Genomic DNA, 21,579 nt, shown 5'->3' on the forward strand with positions numbered 1-21,579 from the left:
ACAGGCAAGTCTTCTTCATTACTTCATCAACGTAGAGGCCCAAGAGATTTTGACACCCAGGAATTTATTGAGTTTGCATCTCTGAAAAGACCATTTGTCCTTGACACAGTCTACTTTGTCACACATAAGGACTAGCCATTCTCCAGTGAAGATCTCTTAATGAGTGAGACCTCAACTTTTACATAGGAACCCTGAGGTAGGCAAGACACAGTAGGCAAGTAGGCTCACTGTGATTCCTGTGGCGGAAGGAGACGGTGAATGATGCATATCCAGATTGTGAGAGGTTGCAGTCTCTATTTGAGTATCTGGAGGGACCACCCATCACGTTTGGGCTGCATTTCCGTCCCACACCCCTAATCTCCGGTCACCCAGTGAGGAAGAAGGAGGTGGGTCGCTCAAAGGACCTCCTGGTTGGTTTTCTCCTGACCCTGGCCATTTATGGGTGTAGGCAGCGGGCACTCAAGGGCTCGGCCCAGGCTGACTGCATACCCATTTTCTAGAACTCTGTCTGAGCCAGTATGTCTCTGGAAAAGCACGGGGTAACCATGGCAAAATTGGGGAGGGTTCTATAGCCAGTGGGCTCCATGGGGGCTCAAGTGTGTTCTGGGTGGCGATGATTATGTCATAATTTGAACCTGTAACTGGTGTGTAAATTGAAGTACTGTAATATTGTAATCAAATGATTTCTTGTACTCACTGAATATACCAACTTAGCTAAAGGAGAAAAATGGCTGCACTATTGAAGGAGCGAGCGATCGTCAAGAGGCCATTTGGCCCTTGCAGCCTATATTGCCATTCAATCATGGAGTCTGCCTGTTCCTTAGTTATGCTGCATGTCCCAGCATTGCCTTGGACACAAGTCCTCCAGTCGAATCCTGACTCTCCTGGGGATAACACACTGAGGGAACTGTGAAGAAGGCACATCAACACCTCTTCTTTCTAAAGAACGAGAAGAGATTTGGCATGTTGTCGGATAATCTATCATACTTCCTTAGGTGCACTGTGGAAGGTATACTGGTTGGTTGCAGTTCAAGTCCCCAGGAATGCAGAAGGTCCATTAAAGGCTCCAACCTCCCGTTCATTGCAGACATCAACGTGAGGCACTACCTCAAGAAGGCAGCCAATGCCACCCTGGTCACAATGCTACCTTCAGGCAGAGGGCACAGAAACCTGAAAACCAGCACCTTTAGATTCAAGTAAAAGCACAAAGCTGGAGAAACTCAGCAGGACGAACAGTTTATACAGCAAAGATAAAGATACATAACTGTTGTTTCGGGCTTGAGCCCTTCATCAAGGTGTGAACAAAATCTAAGCAGATGCCTGAATAGAATGGTGGGGGGAGGAGCACAGTCCCACAGGTGGGAGGTAAGAGGGAGGGTACAAGAGCAAACAGGAGAAAGGGGGGTGGCTCTGTGAATGGAGAGGGAAGGGGGTGGAGAGCTAGAGGTGGTCCTGTCCTCTTCCCCCCCCCACCATTTTGTTGCCAACATATTGCCCCTTCCTTCAGGAAGGGCTCAAGGCCGAAACATTGGTTATGTATCTTTATCTTTACTTTTTGATCTGCTGAGTTTCTCCAGCTTTGTGTTTTTACTTCAGTCACGGCGTCTGCAGACTTTTGAGTTTTGCTCCTCCAGGTTCAATAACAGTTTCTTTCCAACAGCTATCAGGGTCTTGAATTTCCCCTTGTCACACTCATCATGGGCTTCTACAACACCACATATGGACTGCCTGCTCTATTGTCAGTCACTTTTTTTGCACAAGGTTTACCAGAAATATTTATGATCTATCTGATGTATTTATTGTTGATTTTAATTCATTTATATTATAAATTATAATATTTTTTCACAAGAACTTTCTCGGGTGCAGCAAGTAAGAATTTTGGTGTGTATGTACAGCGTATTGCAGCAAAGTTTTATAAATTGAGGCTCACTAAATTCTCTCAATTGAATTGGGAATCTTTTGTGAAAGTTGTTGACAGAGGAGAGAGTTAATTGTTTAACCAGAGAACAGTTCTGGTTCAAGGGGATCCGACCTAAAAGGACTAAGGTTTAATTGTTCCGTTGTGTTTGTGCCAAGATCCTGGAACTTCTTGCCACACAGCACCGAAGGGTTTGCTTCACGAAGCAGTCTGTCACAGTTGAAGCAGATCACTCACCAGCGCCTTCTCGAGGGTAACTGGGGATGGGGAATAAATGCTGTCTTTGCCCGTGACTTCCGCATCAGCCTGGACAAAATATGGTCAGGCTGATCAAGAAGGAGATGTTTGTGCAAAGGATTGTCAGTTCATTATTGGGTTTATTATCATCTGACTATCTTTCTTTCTTTGGCTTGGCTTCGCGGACGAAGATTTATGGAGGGGGTAAAAAGTCCACGTCAGCTGCAGGCTCGTTTGTGGCTGACCAGTCCGATGCGGGACAGGCAGACACGATTGCAGCGGTTGCAAGGGAAAATTGGTTGGTTGGGGTTGGGTGTTGGGTTTTTCCTCCTTTGCCTTTTGTCAGTGAGGTGGGCTCTGCGGTCTTCTTCAAAGGAGGCTGCTGCCCGCCAAACTGTGAGGCGCCAAGATGCACGGTTTGAGGCGTTATCAGCCCATTGGCGGTGGTCAATGTGGCAGGCACCAAGAGATTTCTTTAGGCAGTCCTTGTACCTTTTCTTTGGTGCACCTCTGTCACGGTGGCCAGTGGAGAGCTCGCCATATAATACGATCTTGGGAAGGCGATGGTCCTCCATTCTGGAGACGTGACCCATCCAGCGCAGCTGGATCTTCAGCAGCGTGGACTCGATGCTGTCGACCTCTGCCATCTCGAGTACCTCGACGTTAGGGGTGTGAGCGCTCCAATGGATGTTGAGGATGGAGCGGAGACAACGCTGGTGGAAGCGTTCTAGGAGCCGTAGGTGGTGCCGGTAGAGGACCCATGATTCGGAGCCGAACAGGAGTGTGGGTATGACAACGGCTCTGTATACGCTTATCTTTGTGAGGTTTTTCAGTTGGTTGTTTTTCCAGACTCTTTTGTGTAGTCTTCCAAAGGCGCTATTTGCCTTGGCGAGTCTGTTGTCTATCTCATTGTCGATCCTTGCATCTGATGAAATGGTGCAGCCGAGATAGGTAACGTGGTCAGAACACTTCCAATCTCTTTTCAGTACCAACCGCTCAGTCCAAGATTCCGCCCTGCTCCAGCTCCCTCAACAGCCCCTAAGGCTAGAGCTGGATGAGGTTCCCACCCTGGATGAGACATATAAGGCAATCGAACAACTGAAAAGTGGCAAAGCAGCAGGTATGGATGGAATCCCCCCAGAAGTCTGGAAGGCTGGCGGCAAAACTCTGCATGCCAAACTGCATGAGTTTTTCAAGCTTTGTTGGGACCAAGGTAAACTGCCTCAGGATCTTCGTGATGCCACCATCATCACCCTGTACAAAAACAAAGGCGAGAAATCAGACTGCTCAAACTACAGGGGAATCACGTTGCTCTCCATTGCAGGCAAAATCTTCGCTAGGATTCTACTAAATAGAATAATACCTAGTGTCGCTGAGAATATTCTCCCAGAATCACAGTGCGGCTTTCGCGCAAACAGAGGAACCACTGACATGGTCTTTGCCCTCAGACAGCTCCAAGAAAAGTGCAGAGAACAAAACAAAGGACTCTACATCACCTTTGTTGACCTCACCAAAGCCTTCGACACCGTGAGCAGGAAAGGGCTTTGGCAAATACTAGAGCGCATCGGATGTCCCCCAAAGTTCCTCAACATGATTATCCAACTGCACGAAAACCAGCAAGGTCGGGTCAGATACAGCAATGAGCTCTCTGAACCCTTCTCCATTAACAATGGCGTGAAGCAAGGCTGTGTTCTGGCACCAACCCTCTTTTCAATCTTCTTCAGCATGATGCTGAACCAAGCCATGAAAGACCCCAACAATGAAGACGCTGTTTACATCCGGTACCGCACGGATGGCAGTCTCTTCAATCTGAGGCGCCTGCAAGCTCACACCAAGACACAAGAGAAACTTGTCCGTGAACTACTCTTTGCAGATGATGCCGCTTTAGTTGCCCATTCAGAGCCAGCTCTTCAGCGCTTGACGTCCTGCTTTGCGGAAACTGCCAAAATGTTTGGCCTGGAAGTCAGCCTGAAGAAAACTGAGGTCCTCCATCAGCCAGCTCCCCACCATGACTACCAGCCCCCCCACATCTCCATCGGGCATCTGACTATACACCCAGACAAAACAGCATTTTTCCAGACCACAATGCACACACATACGCACAGTACACACCGCATAATATATACATATATACATGAAGATATAATTTAAAATAAACTTATATAAATATTTTTGAATGATTTCCCGGTTACAGGTTCTTCAGTCCTCACAACCTGCGGGAAGAAGCCATTCCCCAGCCCGACAGTCCTGACTTTGATGTTCCTATACCTCCTTCTTGATCAAAGATGCTGTGTGCTTGATGGAAAGGGTCTTCAATTATTCTTTGAGCCCTATTTAAGCAACGCTCCCAGTGAATGTCATCAATAGAGGAAAGTGAAAGCCCAATGATCTTCTCGCTGTTTTTAAATTTAAACATAGACATACAGGCCATTTCGGCCCATGAGACCATCCTGCCCATTTCGCCCTCCATTAACCTTCGAAGAAAACCCACGCAGACATGGAGAGAACATACAAACTCCACAGACAGCATGGGACTTGAATCCCAGTCCAGTCCCGCTCACTGGTGCTGTAAAGGCGTAGCGCTAAGTGCTACATCAACTGTGCCTCTGTATTGATTTCTGGTCCAATTATCTGCAGCTACCAACGATGCAGCCAATCAGGACACTCTCAATTGTACTCCTGTAAAATGCTGTCAAGGTGGGAGTCAGTGTCCTTACCCTCCTCAACCTCCTTAGGAAGCTGTACTTCCTGACGAATCTGTGACATTCCCTAGAGCATTTATTGCTTTGAATCTGAGATCCACACATTTTTTGTCTGTACTTTCCTGACGAATCTGAGACGTTCCCTAGAGCATTTGTTGCTTTGAATCTGAGATCCAGGAATTTTCTGCTGGATGAGAGTGTTGAGGTGTATGGAACCAGGACTAATGATCAGAGTTGGGTGAAGTTGGAGCTCATGAAATTGTGGTCAGGGGTCAATTGTCTCTTCCTGGTCCTCAGACTTGAAAATCCACAGTAGCCGACCCGGTCACACTCTCTTCTCTCCTGTCTTCTCAATTCCATTGCTTCCCAATTCTCCAACTGGAGAGTTTTTAATTGTGAAGTCTATTGAGGGAAGATGGATTCATTTATCATGTTCAAAGAAGAATAGGAAAGAAGTTCCAAGTTCAGTAAATATATTTCAGACAAAGTTGGATATATTTTTACGTAGAAAGGACATTACGGGATGTGGGGAAAAGACAGGTAGGTAGAGATGAGCCTATCATCAGATCAGCCATGACGTCATTGACGTCAGAGGAAGCTTGATGGGCCGGATGGCTGATTCCTTATGTTCTTAAAGTTATGGGGAGAGGGCAGGGAAGTAGGATTAGTTTGACAAGCCTCGTTGTTTTTTGGTAATGCTGGCAAAATGCCACCCTTCTGTTCATTGGTAGTTTAGCTGGCCACGTGCATTCTGGTTTAGAGACAGGAGTGAAACACAATCATCTGCAGATGCATTGATTGTAGTGAAACACAATGCTGGAAAAACTCAGCAGGTCACACAATAGGAGTAAATCATTTTTTGTTCAGGCACCTGCCTGCATTTTGTCACACCTTGATGTAGGGCTCAAGTTGAAATGTTGGTTATTATATTTTGCGATCTAAAGGACACTGATCTGCTGAGTTTCCCCAGCACTGTGTTTTTACGGTTAGCATTTAGCACAATGCTGTTACAGTGCCAGCAATTAGATTTGAATCCAGCGCTGTCGGTGAGGGGCTTGCCCATTCTCCCTGTGTTGGTATGGGTTTCCTCCAGGTGCTGCAGTTTCCTCCGACATTCCAAAGATGTACATCAGTAAGTAGGTTAATCGGTCACATGGATGTATTTTGGGTGGGGCATGGGGGGTGTGGGCCGGAAAAGGTCTGTTACTGTGTTGTGTGTCTAAATTAAAAAATCAAAACACCCTCAATGTCTGGTGTGTGGAACAGCCCATGTTTCAGTCTACCTCCATCCTGGAATGCTGATCATTTGAGCATAGCTAGGGTGGACAGCCACTGCATGTTTCTCAGGGCATGAATGGCAAACACCAGGAGATATAAGCACAAACCCTTGATGTCTCCCCTAACTTTGTAAAAGTTAAGTTTTTTGACACAGAGAGCTGTGGGTGCCTGGAATGCTGTGCCGGAAATGGTGGTGGAGGCTGAAACATTAGGGGGATTTAAGAGTCTCTTCGACAGGCACAATGAAGAAGGAAAAATAGAGGGTTTTGGGGTAGAGAGGGTTACGGGGTAGGGAGAGTTTAGTACTAGGGATATATGGGTCAGCACATCGAGGGCTGAATGGCCTGTATTGTGCTGTAGTGTTCTATATTCTATGTTATATACATGGATGAATGTAAAAACACAGTGCTGGAGAAATTCAGCATATAAAGATAAACATGCATGACCAATGTTTTGAGCTTGAACCCTTCATCAAGGTATGACCAAAATGACGTCTTACTTGAGATCCTTGTACGGTAGCTTAATGGTTGAACTACTGATCCAGTAGCCAGAGTTCTGGACTTTTGATTGAGAAGTACGCGTTAAAATGCCACCATGGCCAAGAGGGAAATAATGCAAATAATTGAACGCATCAATTATAAGCAATAAGGACAAAATAACTGGATTAATATAAAATCCATACAGACCACTCTTGTCCTTTATTTAAAGCACATTCAACTGAGACCTGTGGATCATTTGTCTTCTCTCTCAGAATAACCCATGGTCTATATTATTAAGCTATTTAGTTACACTGGAGTTTATTAATTAAAGGGAATCAAAACACAGGCAAAGTTGCTGAGATGGATTGTAAAATCAGTCGCACTTTAAATTTATGTATTTGATTCATTTCTTTAATATAATTCATCATTTTAAATAATTGAAGTGCAACTCAGCAGTAGCGTCTGATGTTATTTATCACATGGAATTTCACATCAAAATAAATTCTCGAGATGATAAAAGAGGTTCTCATTGTATTGACACCAATGGCTCACTATCAAAGCCCACTTCTGCTGTTTAAGTCAACAGTAATATACTGCGTAATAAAAGAACCAAGAAGAGGATAAAATATTGTGTTATTTAGTCAACAGATCTTGTATGGAAGACCAAAACAGAGCAGTGCAGATATTTGACATGCATTTAAGGTGAGAGGGGGAATTTGAGTTTCTCTGGCACAGATGTATATTGGGTCAACATGAGACAAGTTTTTGACAGAGTGGTGGGCACCTGGAATTTTGGAAAAATTCACACGACACAGGCTGTGTAAAAAGTTCAGAACGGAAATGAGCTTCATTCCCATTCCGATTTTTTTCCTGCGGCAGCCCTAGACAATTTTGCGGACTGCCTGCGGCCTAATCTGAACTGCAGACAGTCTGCAACAGTGGGCTAAATGAATAGGATGTCGTCGCAGGGTCCACGTCACGGTTGACGTCGACCAACGTCCAGCCTTCAAAATGACCGCGGCTCAGGGACGTAGTGTAAACATCCTTCCTGTGTGAACGGCCTCTTTGGAAGGTAAGTGTGAAAATTATCGACGGAAAATTATCCCGGCGACTGAGTACCGACCATAATTGAGAGTGAGGTTGTGGTTGGAGCACATTCAGCCAAGTTTTCAGTGCTGTGTTTTTCATTTCCTTTTTTTTCACCTCCTGGCTCTGGTGTGATTGTGTTTTCCTCGCAAGTTTTTCATTCTTAATAGAGTTTAAAACAAAACAAAACTGAGATTTAATTTCACTTTTTAAATGGATTAACAAAAGGCTAAGAAAATGTGCCAACTTGGAACAATGTGACTGCTCCTCATTCCCAAATGTAATTTGGGTCTTAATTAAAACTCTTCTACTTTACTATTCATTGCAGACAAGGTCTTCCAATGAGTAAGTCCAAATGTAATTTGGGTCTTAATTAAAACTCTTCTACTTTACTATTCATTGCATCCAAGGTCTTCCAATGAGTAAGTCCAAGAGAATGAGGTGTAAGAAAAGCGGTGCAATCAGGGCTTATTCGGATAACAGAGCCCACTCATCAGAGCTCACTAATCATTTCAAATGCTGACTTCTTGTGGCTGTGGTTATCATTCTTTGCCAAAGATCGCAGGCCCAACCTCTCAGCTCGAGAGCCAAGCTCCCTCTCTGCTGTGGCAGGCAGCTTCAGTAACCTATTTGTCTACAGCTAGATGACACAAAAACCAGGCCAAGGAGCAGAATAAGAAATTATTGTCGTGAACATATCACAAAATTCGTTGTTTTGTGGCAGCATCACAGTACAAACATTTATGTAAACCACCATACAAAATAAATTTAAAAAAATAGTGTGAGAAAAAGTAAGGCAGTGTCTTTGGTTCATTGATTATTCAGCAATCCGATGGCGGAGGGGAAGAAGCCGTCCTTGTGCTCATCTTCAGGCTCCTGTACCTTTTTCCCAATGGTAGCAGAGTGAAGAGGGCAGGGCCTGGGGGGGGGGGGGAATGAGGGTCCCCGAGGATAGAGGCTGCTTTCTAAAGACACCGCCTCTTGTAGATGTCCTCGATGGAGTGAATGTTGCAGGCCGAGTTAACAACCCTCTGGAATTTTTCTGGTTCTGAACATTTGCACCTCTATACCAGACAGTGATGCAACCAGCCAGAATGCTCACCATGGTACACCTGTAGATTCCGAGAGTCTTCAGTGACATACCGAATTTCTTCACAAAGTTAGCTGCTGGCGAGCCTTCTTCACGTTTGCATCAAAAGGAGGCTCCAGGACAGATCATCGGAGATGATGATACACAGGCATTAGAAGTTCTTGACCCTCTCCACTTTTTTTTTACTGGGGTTGGTCGAGATATGTTGTTGGGTGGTTGTGACTTTTATGACTGAGAGCAACTGACTCGTCGGTCCAAAGTGAGTGGCTTCTGAGTGTCCGTCGATTTGCTTCCTGTGTTACTGTCCCTTCCAGTGGTGAACTAGGTTTGAAATCCTGAAAGATTAGGGAACTGTCAGCATCACGGGGCAATATCTTGCAGGGCATGGTCCCAATCACTGGTCCCCCAAGAACCCATCTCCAGCAGCCTGAGGCCTCATGTGAGTCCTTTAGCCTCAAGCCACTCACTATGGTGACTTCTCAGTGGGGGTTGAGGAGGGGATGTTCTCCCACTCTGGTGCCCTGTGCTGGTCCACTGGAACCTGCAGCCTGCAGCCCATGCCCTGTGCTGCCAATCGTGGGTGCCGCCATCTTGGGTTCACCGGTGTTAAAAAAAATGAAACTCCGCTGGCCATTTCTACAGGACGTTTCAAACCTGTACTGGGCTGTCCATGTAATGACTGGGCAGTAGGACCCAGCTGAGGAGTTCTGTGTCCACGCTCTCCCAGGTCCCCATCAGCAGCAAGTCTGCCATTACTGCAGCTCCATCAGACCCATCATTTTTATCTGTACCATGTTACTACAGAACCTGAAGGAAAATTAATACTGGCCTTACCAGAGCAAACCAGATTCCAAAAAAATACATAGACTAAAAACAAATCTTCCCCAGTACTGCACAGAGAGTATTAGCCCCGTCGATGGGCTCAGATTGCTGGATTAGGATTTGAACCTCCAATTCAGAGACTAGATACATTAACATTGCAGAAACATTAGCTCATCGCTATTACAGCGCCAGTGACCTGGGTTCGAATCCCGCGCTGTCTGTAAGGAGTTGATACGTTCTCCCCGTGTCTGCGTGGGGTTTCCCTGGGGGCTCCAGTTTCTGCTCACATTCCAAAGACGTGCAGGTTTTGTAAGTTAATTAGTCACATAGGCAATGCACAGATAAAACTCAGCAGGTCATGCAGCATTCATAAAGGGAACCCAATGTGTCAGGCCTGGGTCATTCATCAAAGTATAAGCAAAGACGGGCTGGAGCCTGAATGAAAGGGTGGGGGTGGGGGAGGAAAGGTGGAAGGGACAGGGAAGGAGCACAGGCTTAAAGGTCATAGAAATCAGGCGTGGCCAACTTTTAAATTCAGACATACAGCACAGTTACAGGCCATTTCGGCCCACGTGTATGTACCAGGGGGTAGGTTAATTGGGCAGCAAGGACTCATGGGCCTATTACCATGCTGTATGTCTAAATTAAAAATTAAAAGGTTGCCCGCCTCTGTATAGGTGAGAGGGTAGAAGAGAAAAAAAAGCTGAGAAGTGTTGAGGAGGCAGGGAAAACTCTCTGGATGGAGAGGTTATGGAAGGAGACCGAGGTATAAGGAAAGGGAGGGGTTTAACGGAAACTGGAGGTTGATGTTAATGCCATCTGGTTAGTGAGTGCCCAGATGGAATATAAGGTGTCGTTCCTCCTATTTGTGGATAGCCTCGGTTTGGCACTGCTTGGTCACATGGGGGTGTTTGGGCAGTACGGGCTTGTGGGCCGATAACCTGCTGTGTCTCTAAAATTAAAACCAGTCATAACTGCACGTGATGGGAAAGGCAAGGTAAGGAGTGGTGGTAGGGCTTTTTTTAAAATCTGTTGAATTTCTCCAGCATTGTTCTTTTAATTATAACAGAAATAAGAACATTGGTTGTTATTGGTTTTTCACGTGGGGTTTATTGTTTACAAAGAGTGGAACGTGAAAGTCTTCAGACGCTGTGATCGAAATAAAAACACAGAAATGCTGGAGGAACTCAGCCCGACTCGCACCATCCAGAGGAGATAAAGATATAAAACTGATGTTTCGGGCCTGAGCCCTTCTTCAAGGGATAGAAAAAGCCATACACACTGTCTGCTTTACCTCCTCTGGGCGCTGTGATCTCCCTCCAGCATTTCTGTGTATTGTCAACAAAGGCGATTGGTTCCTGGTTTGAACCTCCAGAGCATTTTTATACAAGTTGCAGCAGTTTATTAATAGCATTGCCTGTCATTATTGAGAACACATTCACAGACCCTGCCTGCAGATGAGCTGGGAGCACATGGAAACATCCACAGTTCAATGAAGCAGCCGGACATTTAAAGGGCACTCCGATGTACTCTGTGGCCAGTGAAGTAATTCTGAAGGTCCAGTCACTCTTCAATGGAACTTGAAAAGATTACACTGACAAATGGGAGATGTTTGAGAGAGCAAGAAAGCCAGTGCTAACTAAAGTTATGTTATTTTGTACTCTGAATGAGAAATCCATGAACAACACTAGCTCATGGTTTATTTATAACTTTCCAGGGTGAAGAAAGGGTTTGAAGGTCACAAGAGGGGGAAAACTTTCCAACTAAAAATGTTTTGTGTGCGAGCCACTTCAAATGTGAAACCTGGCGTTGGGTTGAATCATTAAGGAGTTACCTGAAGATGATGAAACTTGTCACTATGACATTACAATTCTGCAAGTCAGTTCTGAATATTTGGAGAAGGCAGTGAAAACATTACCAATTAGGAATAAGACTACTGTATGAATTTTAACCGAGTTTATTGCTTGCCACCAAATATTCACATTCAAGACCGCCAAATGAAGGAGGCCATTGATTCTGAGATTGCCCCCTATAGGCCTTCCCTGTATTCTTAAACTATGGCCTCTAGTCCTAGTCTCCACCAACATTGGGAACATGTAATCAGTTCTATCGTGTCCAATCTCTTAATAATCTTAAATACCTCAATCATATCTCTCCGCATCCTCCCAACTTCCAATGTGTACAACCCCAGTTTATCCAATCCTTCAGCATACGTCAATCTCGCCATCCCGGGAACAAATCTTGTTGAAAAGTGTCCTAAAGATACATCACCAACATTTCGGGTGAACAGGTGAATTGAAGACTAAAGGACATGGATTTAAGACAAAGATAAGAGGCATAGCAGAGACATGGATAGAGAAATGTATGTGAAGTGGTATGATTAAGAACCCACTGCCGGCAGCAGATGGTGGAAGAAGTGTCAGTCAGGCCTTTCAAGTTCAAGTTTATTGTCTTGCGCACCGAGGTGCCAACAGGCTAGTCAAGAGCAATTTACAAAACACAGTACAGAGTACAGAGATAGATGATTAGAAAAGAGTATTGGTTCTGTTATTTTGCTGGTTTATTTTACTTATTCTGTATTGGTGTTTCAAAGGGGATTTGTCTGGACACAATCCAGAGGGCAGTGAGGGAATGGGACTGATTGCATTATAGGGGGCAATCACAGATTGTGGTCTTAATTGTGACTATTTGGTGGCAAGCAGCGAACTCTTAAAATTCATGTAATTGCTCATTTCTATGCTTCATTGAGGTTTAGAATGAGTAAAAGAGGAAACACGATATGGTTGAAAGTGGGTTTCTGCTCATGGTTTTACTCATTTTGTGTCTGATGAGGAAGATTAGAGAATGAAAACAAGCTGTTTCACTGCAGGAGGAGATAGAAACAGAAGAACAAATGATCCTGAGACTCCCTGGTGCACTTTTCCAACAGATGGCCACTGAGGACTGCTGGCAGAAGCTGGATGCCATTTAACCAGCTAACCTCCTGCGGCAGAGACTGCTGGAAGGAGGGATTCAGTCTCCGTGCACTCGTCTATGTACCCCGCTCCCCGTGGCAGGTTCATCCTCTTAGAACATAGGAGGTAGAATGAGGAATAGATCATTCAACCTGTTAGTATTGCACTGCCATTCGATAAGTAGTAGCAGCAGATAGCACGATGACACTACAGCGCCAGCGACCCAGGTTCAAATCCTGAGCTGTCTGGAAGGAGTTTGTACATTCTCCCTGTGTCTGCGTGAGTTTCCTCCTGGTGCTCTAGTTTCCTCCTACCCTTCAAATCGTAAGAGAGCAGGTTACTTGGAGTATTTGGGCAGCTCGGGCTTGTGGGCCAGAAGGGCCTGTTACCATCTTGTATGACTAAATTTAAATTTAAATTTTAACAAGTTTTATACTAATTAAGTTTAAATTTACAACCAAGGCGAATCTCCTACCTCAGCAGAGTTTTATAGCACTAACCTTACATCCCTTTAAAAAAAAATACCTCAATGTCATTTGCCCATTGGTTTATCCACTTTGTAAACCAATCAGTACATTGTTCACGTACCTTTTTAAAATTTTAATGATACAGCATGGTAGAATGCCCTTGAAAATCAAGCTGCCAAAACAGGTTGATTCTAGAGATGAGGGGGTTAGCTTATGAGGAGGGGTTCTGTCGTCTGGGACTACTCGCTGGAATTCAGAAGAATGAGAGGGGATCTTTTTTTAAGGCATACAGCATGGTAACAGGCCCTTCCGGCCCACAAGTCCGTGCCACCCAATTAGCCTACAACCCCTGGTACGTTTTCAATGGTGGAGGAAACCAGAGCCCCTGAGGAAATCCCACGCAGACACGGGGAGAACGTACAAACTCCTTACAGACAGTAGTCCCTTATAAAAATATAAATTTGTGAAAGGCCAAAATAAGATAGAGATAAGTGGTTTCCACTGCTAAGTGACTAGAACTAGATTCAGGATAATGAATTTAGGACAGAGAAGAGGAGGAATTGCTTATCCCAGAGGGAGGTGAATCTATGGAATTTATTGCCCATTGAAACAGTGGAGGCGACCTCAGTAAATATATTCAAGATGAGATTAGTTAGACTTTTACAAAGGAGGGGTATTAAGGGATATGGGGAAAAGACAGGTAGGTGGAGATGAATCTATCATCAGATCTGCCATGAACTTATTGAATGGCAGAGCCAGATGGCCAACTCCTGCTCCTTTTCCTTCTGTTCTTACACCCAATTAACCTATCAACCCCGTAACTTTTGGAGGGAGTGAGGAAACCAGACCAGCCGGGGAAAATCAACACGGGCAAAAAGAAACAGGCCATTTCGTTCCAAAGCATTATTCTCATTCACCTATTCTTCTCCCATATCACTTGGCAAATTCTCATGCCCCGCCAACTCCCTACTGAGTCAAGGTGAGAGTTTATTGTCATATACTCAAGTCCAATGTATTGAATTTTTTTTCTTGCTGCAGCTATACAGGTACGTAAATTACACTAACAAATTATGTATATGTTTAGCTGCCACACAAGAGAAAGAAAAAAAATCAAAAGAACTGGAAAGTAGTCAACAGTACGGACAGATTTTTGACACTCTTGAGGTAGTTTATGGATAGGATAGTCAGATTCAGATTTATTGTCAGAGTACATACAGGACATCACGCACAACCCGAGTTTCTTTTTCCTGAAGACGCGGCAGAATCACCACTAATTGGTAGTGCAAAAAAAAACTGTACACAGCGTATACATGAAAACCAATGAAGGACTGTAAACAGATAACGAATGTAAACAAAATGACTGCAACATAGAGAGAATAAAAAAAAATCAATAAAGTGCACAAATAAGAGTCTTTAAATGAGTCCCTGATTGAGTTTGTTGTTGAGGGGTCTGATGGTGGAGGGGGAGCAGCTGATCCTGAACCTGGGGATGTGAGTCTTGTGGCACCTTCACCTCTTTCCTGATGGCAGCAGCGAGAACAGAGACTGTGCTGGGTGGGCTGGGTCTTTCCCTGTAGATGTCCTCAGTAGTGGGGAGGGTTTTACACTCAGGGGTATTGGTGTCCCCATGATGCAGCTGGTCAGCACACTTTCCACCACCCCTCTATAGAAATTTGCCAGAGTTTCAGGTGTCATTCCAAACCTCCGCAAACTCCTGAGGAAGTAGAGAAGCTGTCAAGCTTTCTTCACGATGCCATTGGTGTGTTGGGTCTAGAAAAGATTCTCAGAGATAGTTAATCCCAAGGGTAGTATGGGGATATTCAAGAGCCCGACAGCTGTTGGGAAAAAAAATTGATCTTAAACTGCGGGGTGCCGAACTTCAGGCTTCTGTATTTTCCACACGATCTCTTTCTGTCACCCTAATTGAAAGTGAATTCCATGTTATAGCTGCATTAAAAAAAAGGGTTTCTCCTCACACTACCCCAGTTGTGGCCTAAGCAGTGTTTTGTTTATCTTTAACCTCGATCCTTTTTTAATTTGCCTGAATGTCCAAAAGTCTAAAGCAAACGATCGCATTCCTGAATGTGAGATCTAGGATTGCTTTTTTTTGGAAAAGTACCTAATTAGCTGTAAAATGCTTTGGGAGTGCACAGCCAGAGAAATGCATCAGCCTTTCCACAGAAGCAGGGCACGTGTGACATTTTGCAGTGTGGTCACATGGAACTGCCTTCCCTTCTGTGTCGACTGAATCCAAGCAGGTCCAAGAGGTGAAGTTGCAGACTTCCGCTAACACACTTGCAAGGTGTGTTTGCACAGTAGCTATGTTACTTGGCCAGAAATCTCATGGCCCAGACTAAATGACCAAATCTAAATCAGGCAGCTGGAGATTTTAAATAAAGATTCAGAATTTATTGTCAGAAAATTCATTTGTTTTGCGGCAGTGGAACAGTGCAAATATTACTATAAATCACATTTAAAATACAGTACAATTCCAAAACCTCAGTTATCTGAAAAATTTTTGACGTCATTTCACGTCCAAAAAATTTCAGATAAATGAAGCAATCAAAAATCCTCAGTTATCCTAAAAAATATGTTTGGAGCTGAACTGACTCTGGAGTTTATTTTTTTCCTGAGAGTTGGTGGCTCCATACCAGCCTGAATGCTCTCCAAGGAACACCTGTAGAGGTTTACGAGAGTCTTCGGTGTCGTGCCGAATCTCCTCAGACGCCTCACAAGAAGGCGAGCCTTCTTTGTGATTGCATCAACATGGAGGCTCCAGGACAGATCCTCGGAGATGTGGACACCCAGGAGTTTGAAGCTCTTGACCCTCTCCACTCCTAAGCCAATGCTCATTCCTGAATTTTATTTTCAATACTACCAATTACTTCAGAATGTAATCTCTACAAAAAGGTCATCTGAAGTTAATCAAGCTTTGGATTGGAATAGGTCAGCTTCATGACAATAAAATTACAAGTTAAATTCTTAAAATAGTTCCCAAAAGCCAGAAAATGATCATCCATCTTACAGGAGATCAATTATAAAATGATGAGACTTCAAATTGATGCATTATAAATCCATAATGAAGCAGTTAGTATAATAATCATTTTAATTTATACCCGAGTTGCTAAATCAATGTATTATTTAAGAGGCTGGAGTTAGTGAAAATCAACACATTCTAAATATCCCTTGTGTTACAATTTTCTACACATGTGTACCCTCTTAAGGTCCTACAGTTGAACCAAAGAGTGGCATAGCCAATGGCAAATATTTCCTTCCATTTGGTTCACGGTACTAATCTCCAGAAAGGACCTTCTCCGGAGGTTTGGCTGATGGTAAGAGGAGCCTTCCTGTACAACTAAAACATCACCCTACACGTTGTCCTCAAGATGCCTGTGGTGGAGTGGAGACAGTCACACACCTTCTCTCTTCTACAGGTGTACCGTGGGGAGCGTTCTGGCTGGTTGCATCACTCTCTGGGATGGAGGTGCCAACGCTCAGGACAAGAAAAAAACTCCAGAGAGTTGTTAACTTGCCCTGTGACATCACGGGCACCAGACTTCTCTTCATGAGGACATTTGCAAGAGGTGGTGTGTTAAGAAAGCATCCTCTATCCTCAAGGACTGCCCACCACCCAGGCCATGCCCTCTTCACTCCGCTACCATTGGGAAAAAGGTACAGGAGCCCGAAGATGAGCACTCAGTGGCACAAGGACAGCTTCTTCCTTGCTGCCATCAGATTCCTGAATGAACAATGGACCACAGACACTGCCTCACTTTGTCTTACTCTTGTATGATTTTTATTAATTTTATAAGGTGGTTGTAACGCTGCTACAAAACAATGAATTTTGTGACATGTTCATGATTTAAACCCTGGCCCTGATCGCTGGCACTGTAATGGCATTGCACTAACTGCTACACTAAAACTGTGCTGTCACGAGCTAAGATTTCTGTGTCAAATCGACAGTGGAAAGCTAAGCCATAGGAATGCTCCTGACCTCAGGGCAAGGGATGGAGCTGTTGTTTTTTTTTCCAGATTTCATATTTATTGTCAGAGTACATACATGACATCACATACAACCCTGAGATTCCTTTTCCTGCAGGCCAGGCAGAATCACCACTTATTGGCAGTGCAAAAAAAAACTGTACACATGTAAACAAATAAAAACATGTAAACAAACTGACTGTTCAATACAAAGAGAATTTAAAAAATCAATAAAGTGCACAAGTAAGAATCCTAAAATGAGTCCCTGATTGAGTTTGTTGTTGAGGAGTCTGATAATGGAGGGGGAGCAGCTGTTCCTGAACCTGGTGGTGCAAGTCTTGTGGCACCGACACCTATTTCCTGATGGTAGCAGCGAGAACAGAGCGTGTGCTGGAGGGTGTGGGTCCATGATGATCGCTGCTGCTTTCCGACGACAGCATTCCCTGTTATTGCCCAAAGTGAATTTTTTTTTCAGATTTGGGCGGCACAGTTGGCACTTTAAATTCTTACTGTCTGTGACATCATCTTCCTTTCTCTTTCAGGCCTGGCTAACAGAGATTCACGAATATGCTACGCAAAATGTGGTTATCATGTTGTTGGGAAACAAGGTAAGTCCCAGTGGCCCACCACATGTACCTCTCCTCCATTAGAAACAACATGCACATTGGAGGTCTGGTTGACACTGCCAGGAGTGAACTGGATGGGTTGGGGGGGGGGGGGCGGGGTAAACTATGTCAGATTGGTCCCCTTGCGTCATCAGGTCAACCGACTGGATGGCATGGGTTGAATGACCATGCTGAGACAAAGCAGTGGGCCTGACTTTGAGAGTGGAGATGGTGCGAGGAGACTTAGCGGGCCAGGCAGAGACAAGGAGGGGGCAGAGGTCAAGGAGCTCACCTTGTCACCTTGTGGCTTGTGATCTTTTTTTGCTTCAACAGAGGCTGGATCTGGGGCATAGATAAGGTAAAGGAGCATGATCTTTTTCCCAGGGGAGAGAATTAAAAGAGGACATTGATTTAGGTTGAGAGGGGAAAGATTCTAAAGTGATCGAGGGGCACCTTCTTCACCCAGAATTTGGGTATATACAATACACTGTCTGAGGAAGTGGCAAAAGTGGGAACCGTTATGCTCAAAAGACAGGTGCATGAATGCGAAAGATTTTGAACGATATGAGCCGAATGCAGGAAAATGGGACTAGCTTGGTTTGCTTAAACAGGATGGGCCCAAGGGCTTGTTTGTGTCATATTGCATTTGTTTTATTACACAACAATAAATAGTATCTGTTCTGATCTGCAGGAAAGTTTGATCTAATGTGCCCGTCCGTGCCTCAGAATTAGCACAAAGTTTTGTACCAATCTGCACCAAACACCCCCTATACAGAATCAAACATCCTCGTGAATGGTCGAAGGCTTTCAGTATTGGAGAAGTTGGACTTGCTGGAACTCAGAGGAAGGAGAGAGGATTTTATAGAAACATAAAATTATGATAGATAAGATAGAGGCAAGAAAGTGTTTGAACTAGAACTAGGGGGCATAGAATCAAGATTCGGGGGAGTAGATTTAAGACGGGGATGAGGAGGAACAGTGAATCGGTGGAATTCTCTGCCCAAGGAAGAAGTCGAGGCTGCCTCTTTATATCTATGCAATACAGAGTTGGATAGATTTTTGCATAGTTTGGAAATTAAAACTTATTGGGGGTGGGGGGGGGAAGGTGGGTTAGTGGAGCTGAGACAACAGCCAGATCAGCTATGATCTTGTTGAATGGTGGAGCAGGCTCGACAGGCCAGATGGTTGACTCCAGCTTACGTTGTTAGGAGTTTGGCAGCCCTTTCTCATAATCAGTCAATGTTAGTGACCAAATCAACAAGGCAGCAAAACCCAGCTCTGGTACTGGAAGATGGAGGTGAAGTGTGGGGAATGAAGAGAAATCTTAATGTGTACTCCGATGTTGTGATATCACCTTACTCTGCGATTGTCAGACATGGATAGCATACAGTAAATGTGCAGACTCTGAAACCCCTCCCACGTGATCAGAATAGTTGACATTAAGTGAGCTCAGCACAGACTAGATGGGCCGAAGGACCTGTTGCTGTGGTGTTATATGGTTCAAGTGGGAAGACAACACTCCAGTGACACACATTCTGCCCCACACAAACTTCCCCAGCATTGGCACAGTTTAAAGAACCAGAGATCAGATGGGCATATCAGGTTAGAAGAATATCTGATGACAGAATGCCAAAGAAAGTATGGAGAACTGAGTGAGGGTAAATGGTCATGTAGTGGACAGAAAAAAGAGAAAAAACATAAATGCAGTTTGTTGTAGGGCAAGTGCTGCCACCTACTGGTGTTGTCAAGTGCTGCCACCTACTGGTGTGGTCAAGTGCTGCCACCTACTGGTGTGGTCAAGTGCTGCCACCTACTGATGTGGTCAAGTGCTGCCACCTACTGGTGTGGTCAAGTGCTGCCACCTACTGGTGTGGTCAAGTGCTGCCACCTACTGGTGTGGTCAAGTGCTGCCACCTACTGGTGTGGTCAAGTGCTGCCACCTACTGGTGTGGTCAAGTGCTGCCACCTACTGGTGTGAGGGTGAACTCTGTCACAGACAAGGCAATATTCTAAAATGCATGGCTTGTTTTTGCAGGACCTCAAGGTAAGTTAAGCTCTTGTTCTGGTCTCTCACGTAAAGCTGTGATTGTAGAGTTGATTTATTGATATTTCTGACATTTTTTTTCAAGGCTGATGCAACGCAAGAGAGAGCAGTAAAGAAAGAGGCAGGAGAAAAGTTAGCCAAGGTACTGTAAACCATTCATGCATTACATGCTGGGCCGCTTTTATAAGATTCTGCAACTGCTCAGAAACCAGGGATGCTAATAAACATGAAAGCCTGCAGACGTGGCGATTTTAGTTTAATACACGAAAGTGCTGGAGAAGCTCAGCAGGTCACGCAGCGTTCATAGGAAACAAAGATCTATAACTAATGCAATGCTGGAGGCTGGCTTAAGGGGTACCAGGTATTGGAACCAGGTTGCGAGAGGGTGCCAAGGGCACTGAAGGCTTCCTCGTCACGTCTGAGGACAGATCTGGAGCTCACACAGCTGATGGTTTGGGCTGGACTCCTGTGTGGCTGTGTGTGGCAGCGCTTGAAGCGAATCCACAGACACTCGGGTCTCTGGGGGAACTCTCATTTGCTTCTCTTTCTCTGATTGTTAGAGGCACTTAAAGCAATTTCTGCGACGGCGTTTCTGCCTGCCTCATGTCGAAAGCAAATTTTGTGTAATATTTCACTGTTTTTATTACATGACAATAAAGGAATCTCGAACCAGTGTTTCAGTATTAACAAAAAGCAACCTGAAACGTTGGCTATGTATCTTTGCTTCCTAGGAATGCTGCATGGCCTGCTGAGTTTCTCCAGCACTTTTGTGCATAGGATAGGAAGAGGCCTCGTTTCTGCATTGGAACCCAGGTCGCAGAGGTGAAAGCTGATCAGAGTGGTCAGGCAGAGGCTGGGTCACAGAGGTTGTGAGTGTCATTGATTGCTAATCTGAACAATTGGAAGAAACCCACTGTATTTTGAAACAGCTGGGTTGCCATCCTTTGTGGGAGCTATTCCTGCAGTCCTGAATCTCTGGCTGTGCTTTGAACTGAGTGAGGTCTTCGTAATGAGGGTTTAAATTCAATGATTTGAATTATGTGTAACTGTCCACTTCATATAATTTTTGCACTCATACGCTCCCTTCCCATCCCTTTATTCTGCCTCGGTCCATATTTCAATGTGCCTACTCTCGTGTTTTTAATTTACGTATACAGCATGGTAATAGGCCCTTCTGGCCCACGAGTCCATGCCACCCAAATTAACCTAAAAATCCCATAGTTTTTTTTTTAAAGGGTGGGTGGAAACCAGACCAGGAGCCCCTCGCAGACAGGGAGAATGTACAAACTGCTTACAGACAGCACCAGATTTTATCCTGACCATGCCATCCATGGTGGCATATTGGCTTTGGAGACAATGCAGAGGAGAGTCTCGAGGTCGATATCAGAAATGAAAGGGTTAGTTATGAGGAAAGATTGAATAGCCTGGGACTGTACCCATTGGAGTTTAGAAGAGTAAAGGGGGAATCATAGATAAATATATGAGATCACAAAAGGAACAGATAAGATGGTAGCAGGGAGGTTGCTTCCAGTAACTGTGAGACTAGAACTAGGGGACATAGCCTCAAGACTCAGGGGAGTAGATATAAGACAGATGAGGAGGAACTGCTTTCTCGAAGAGATAGCAATTCTGTGGAATTCTCTGCCCAAAGGAAGCAGTAGAGCCTGCCTTGTTAAATGTATTTAAGGGACAGATAGACGTGTTTTTGAAAAGGAGGGTAGATTAGGATTATGGGGAACAGACGTGTCATTGTTGCTTCAACAACTCCAAATTTCCCATGACAAAATCCTCGAGCAAGTAATAGTGTAGATTGGTTGAATCAGCAGGAGGTACCAGAGGTTGATTGGTTTCTACACGAGAGTAGGCATAAATGCAAAAGCTGAAGGTGTTGGAACTTTGAGCAAAGAACTGCTGGA

General features: G+C 44.6%; 1 protein-coding gene across 2 annotated transcripts in view; it reads left to right on the plus strand.

Annotated features, from left to right (window-relative positions):
- The window catches only part of LOC138746494 (ras-related protein Rab-26), a 179,523-nt gene that overhangs the window by 154,094 nt on the left and 3,850 nt on the right, over positions 1-21,579 (plus strand). For both annotated transcript variants that reach the window (XM_069904695.1, XM_069904696.1), the window contains exons 6-7: positions 17,557-17,622; positions 19,749-19,805. In XM_069904695.1, the coding sequence (XP_069760796.1) occupies positions 17,557-17,622; positions 19,749-19,805 (123 nt within the window). The remainder of the gene's footprint in view (positions 1-17,556; positions 17,623-19,748; positions 19,806-21,579) is intronic.

This window comes from Narcine bancroftii, chromosome 12 (assembly GCF_036971445.1).
Source record: "Narcine bancroftii isolate sNarBan1 chromosome 12, sNarBan1.hap1, whole genome shotgun sequence".
Classification (NCBI taxonomy): domain Eukaryota; kingdom Metazoa; phylum Chordata; class Chondrichthyes; order Torpediniformes; family Narcinidae; genus Narcine; species Narcine bancroftii.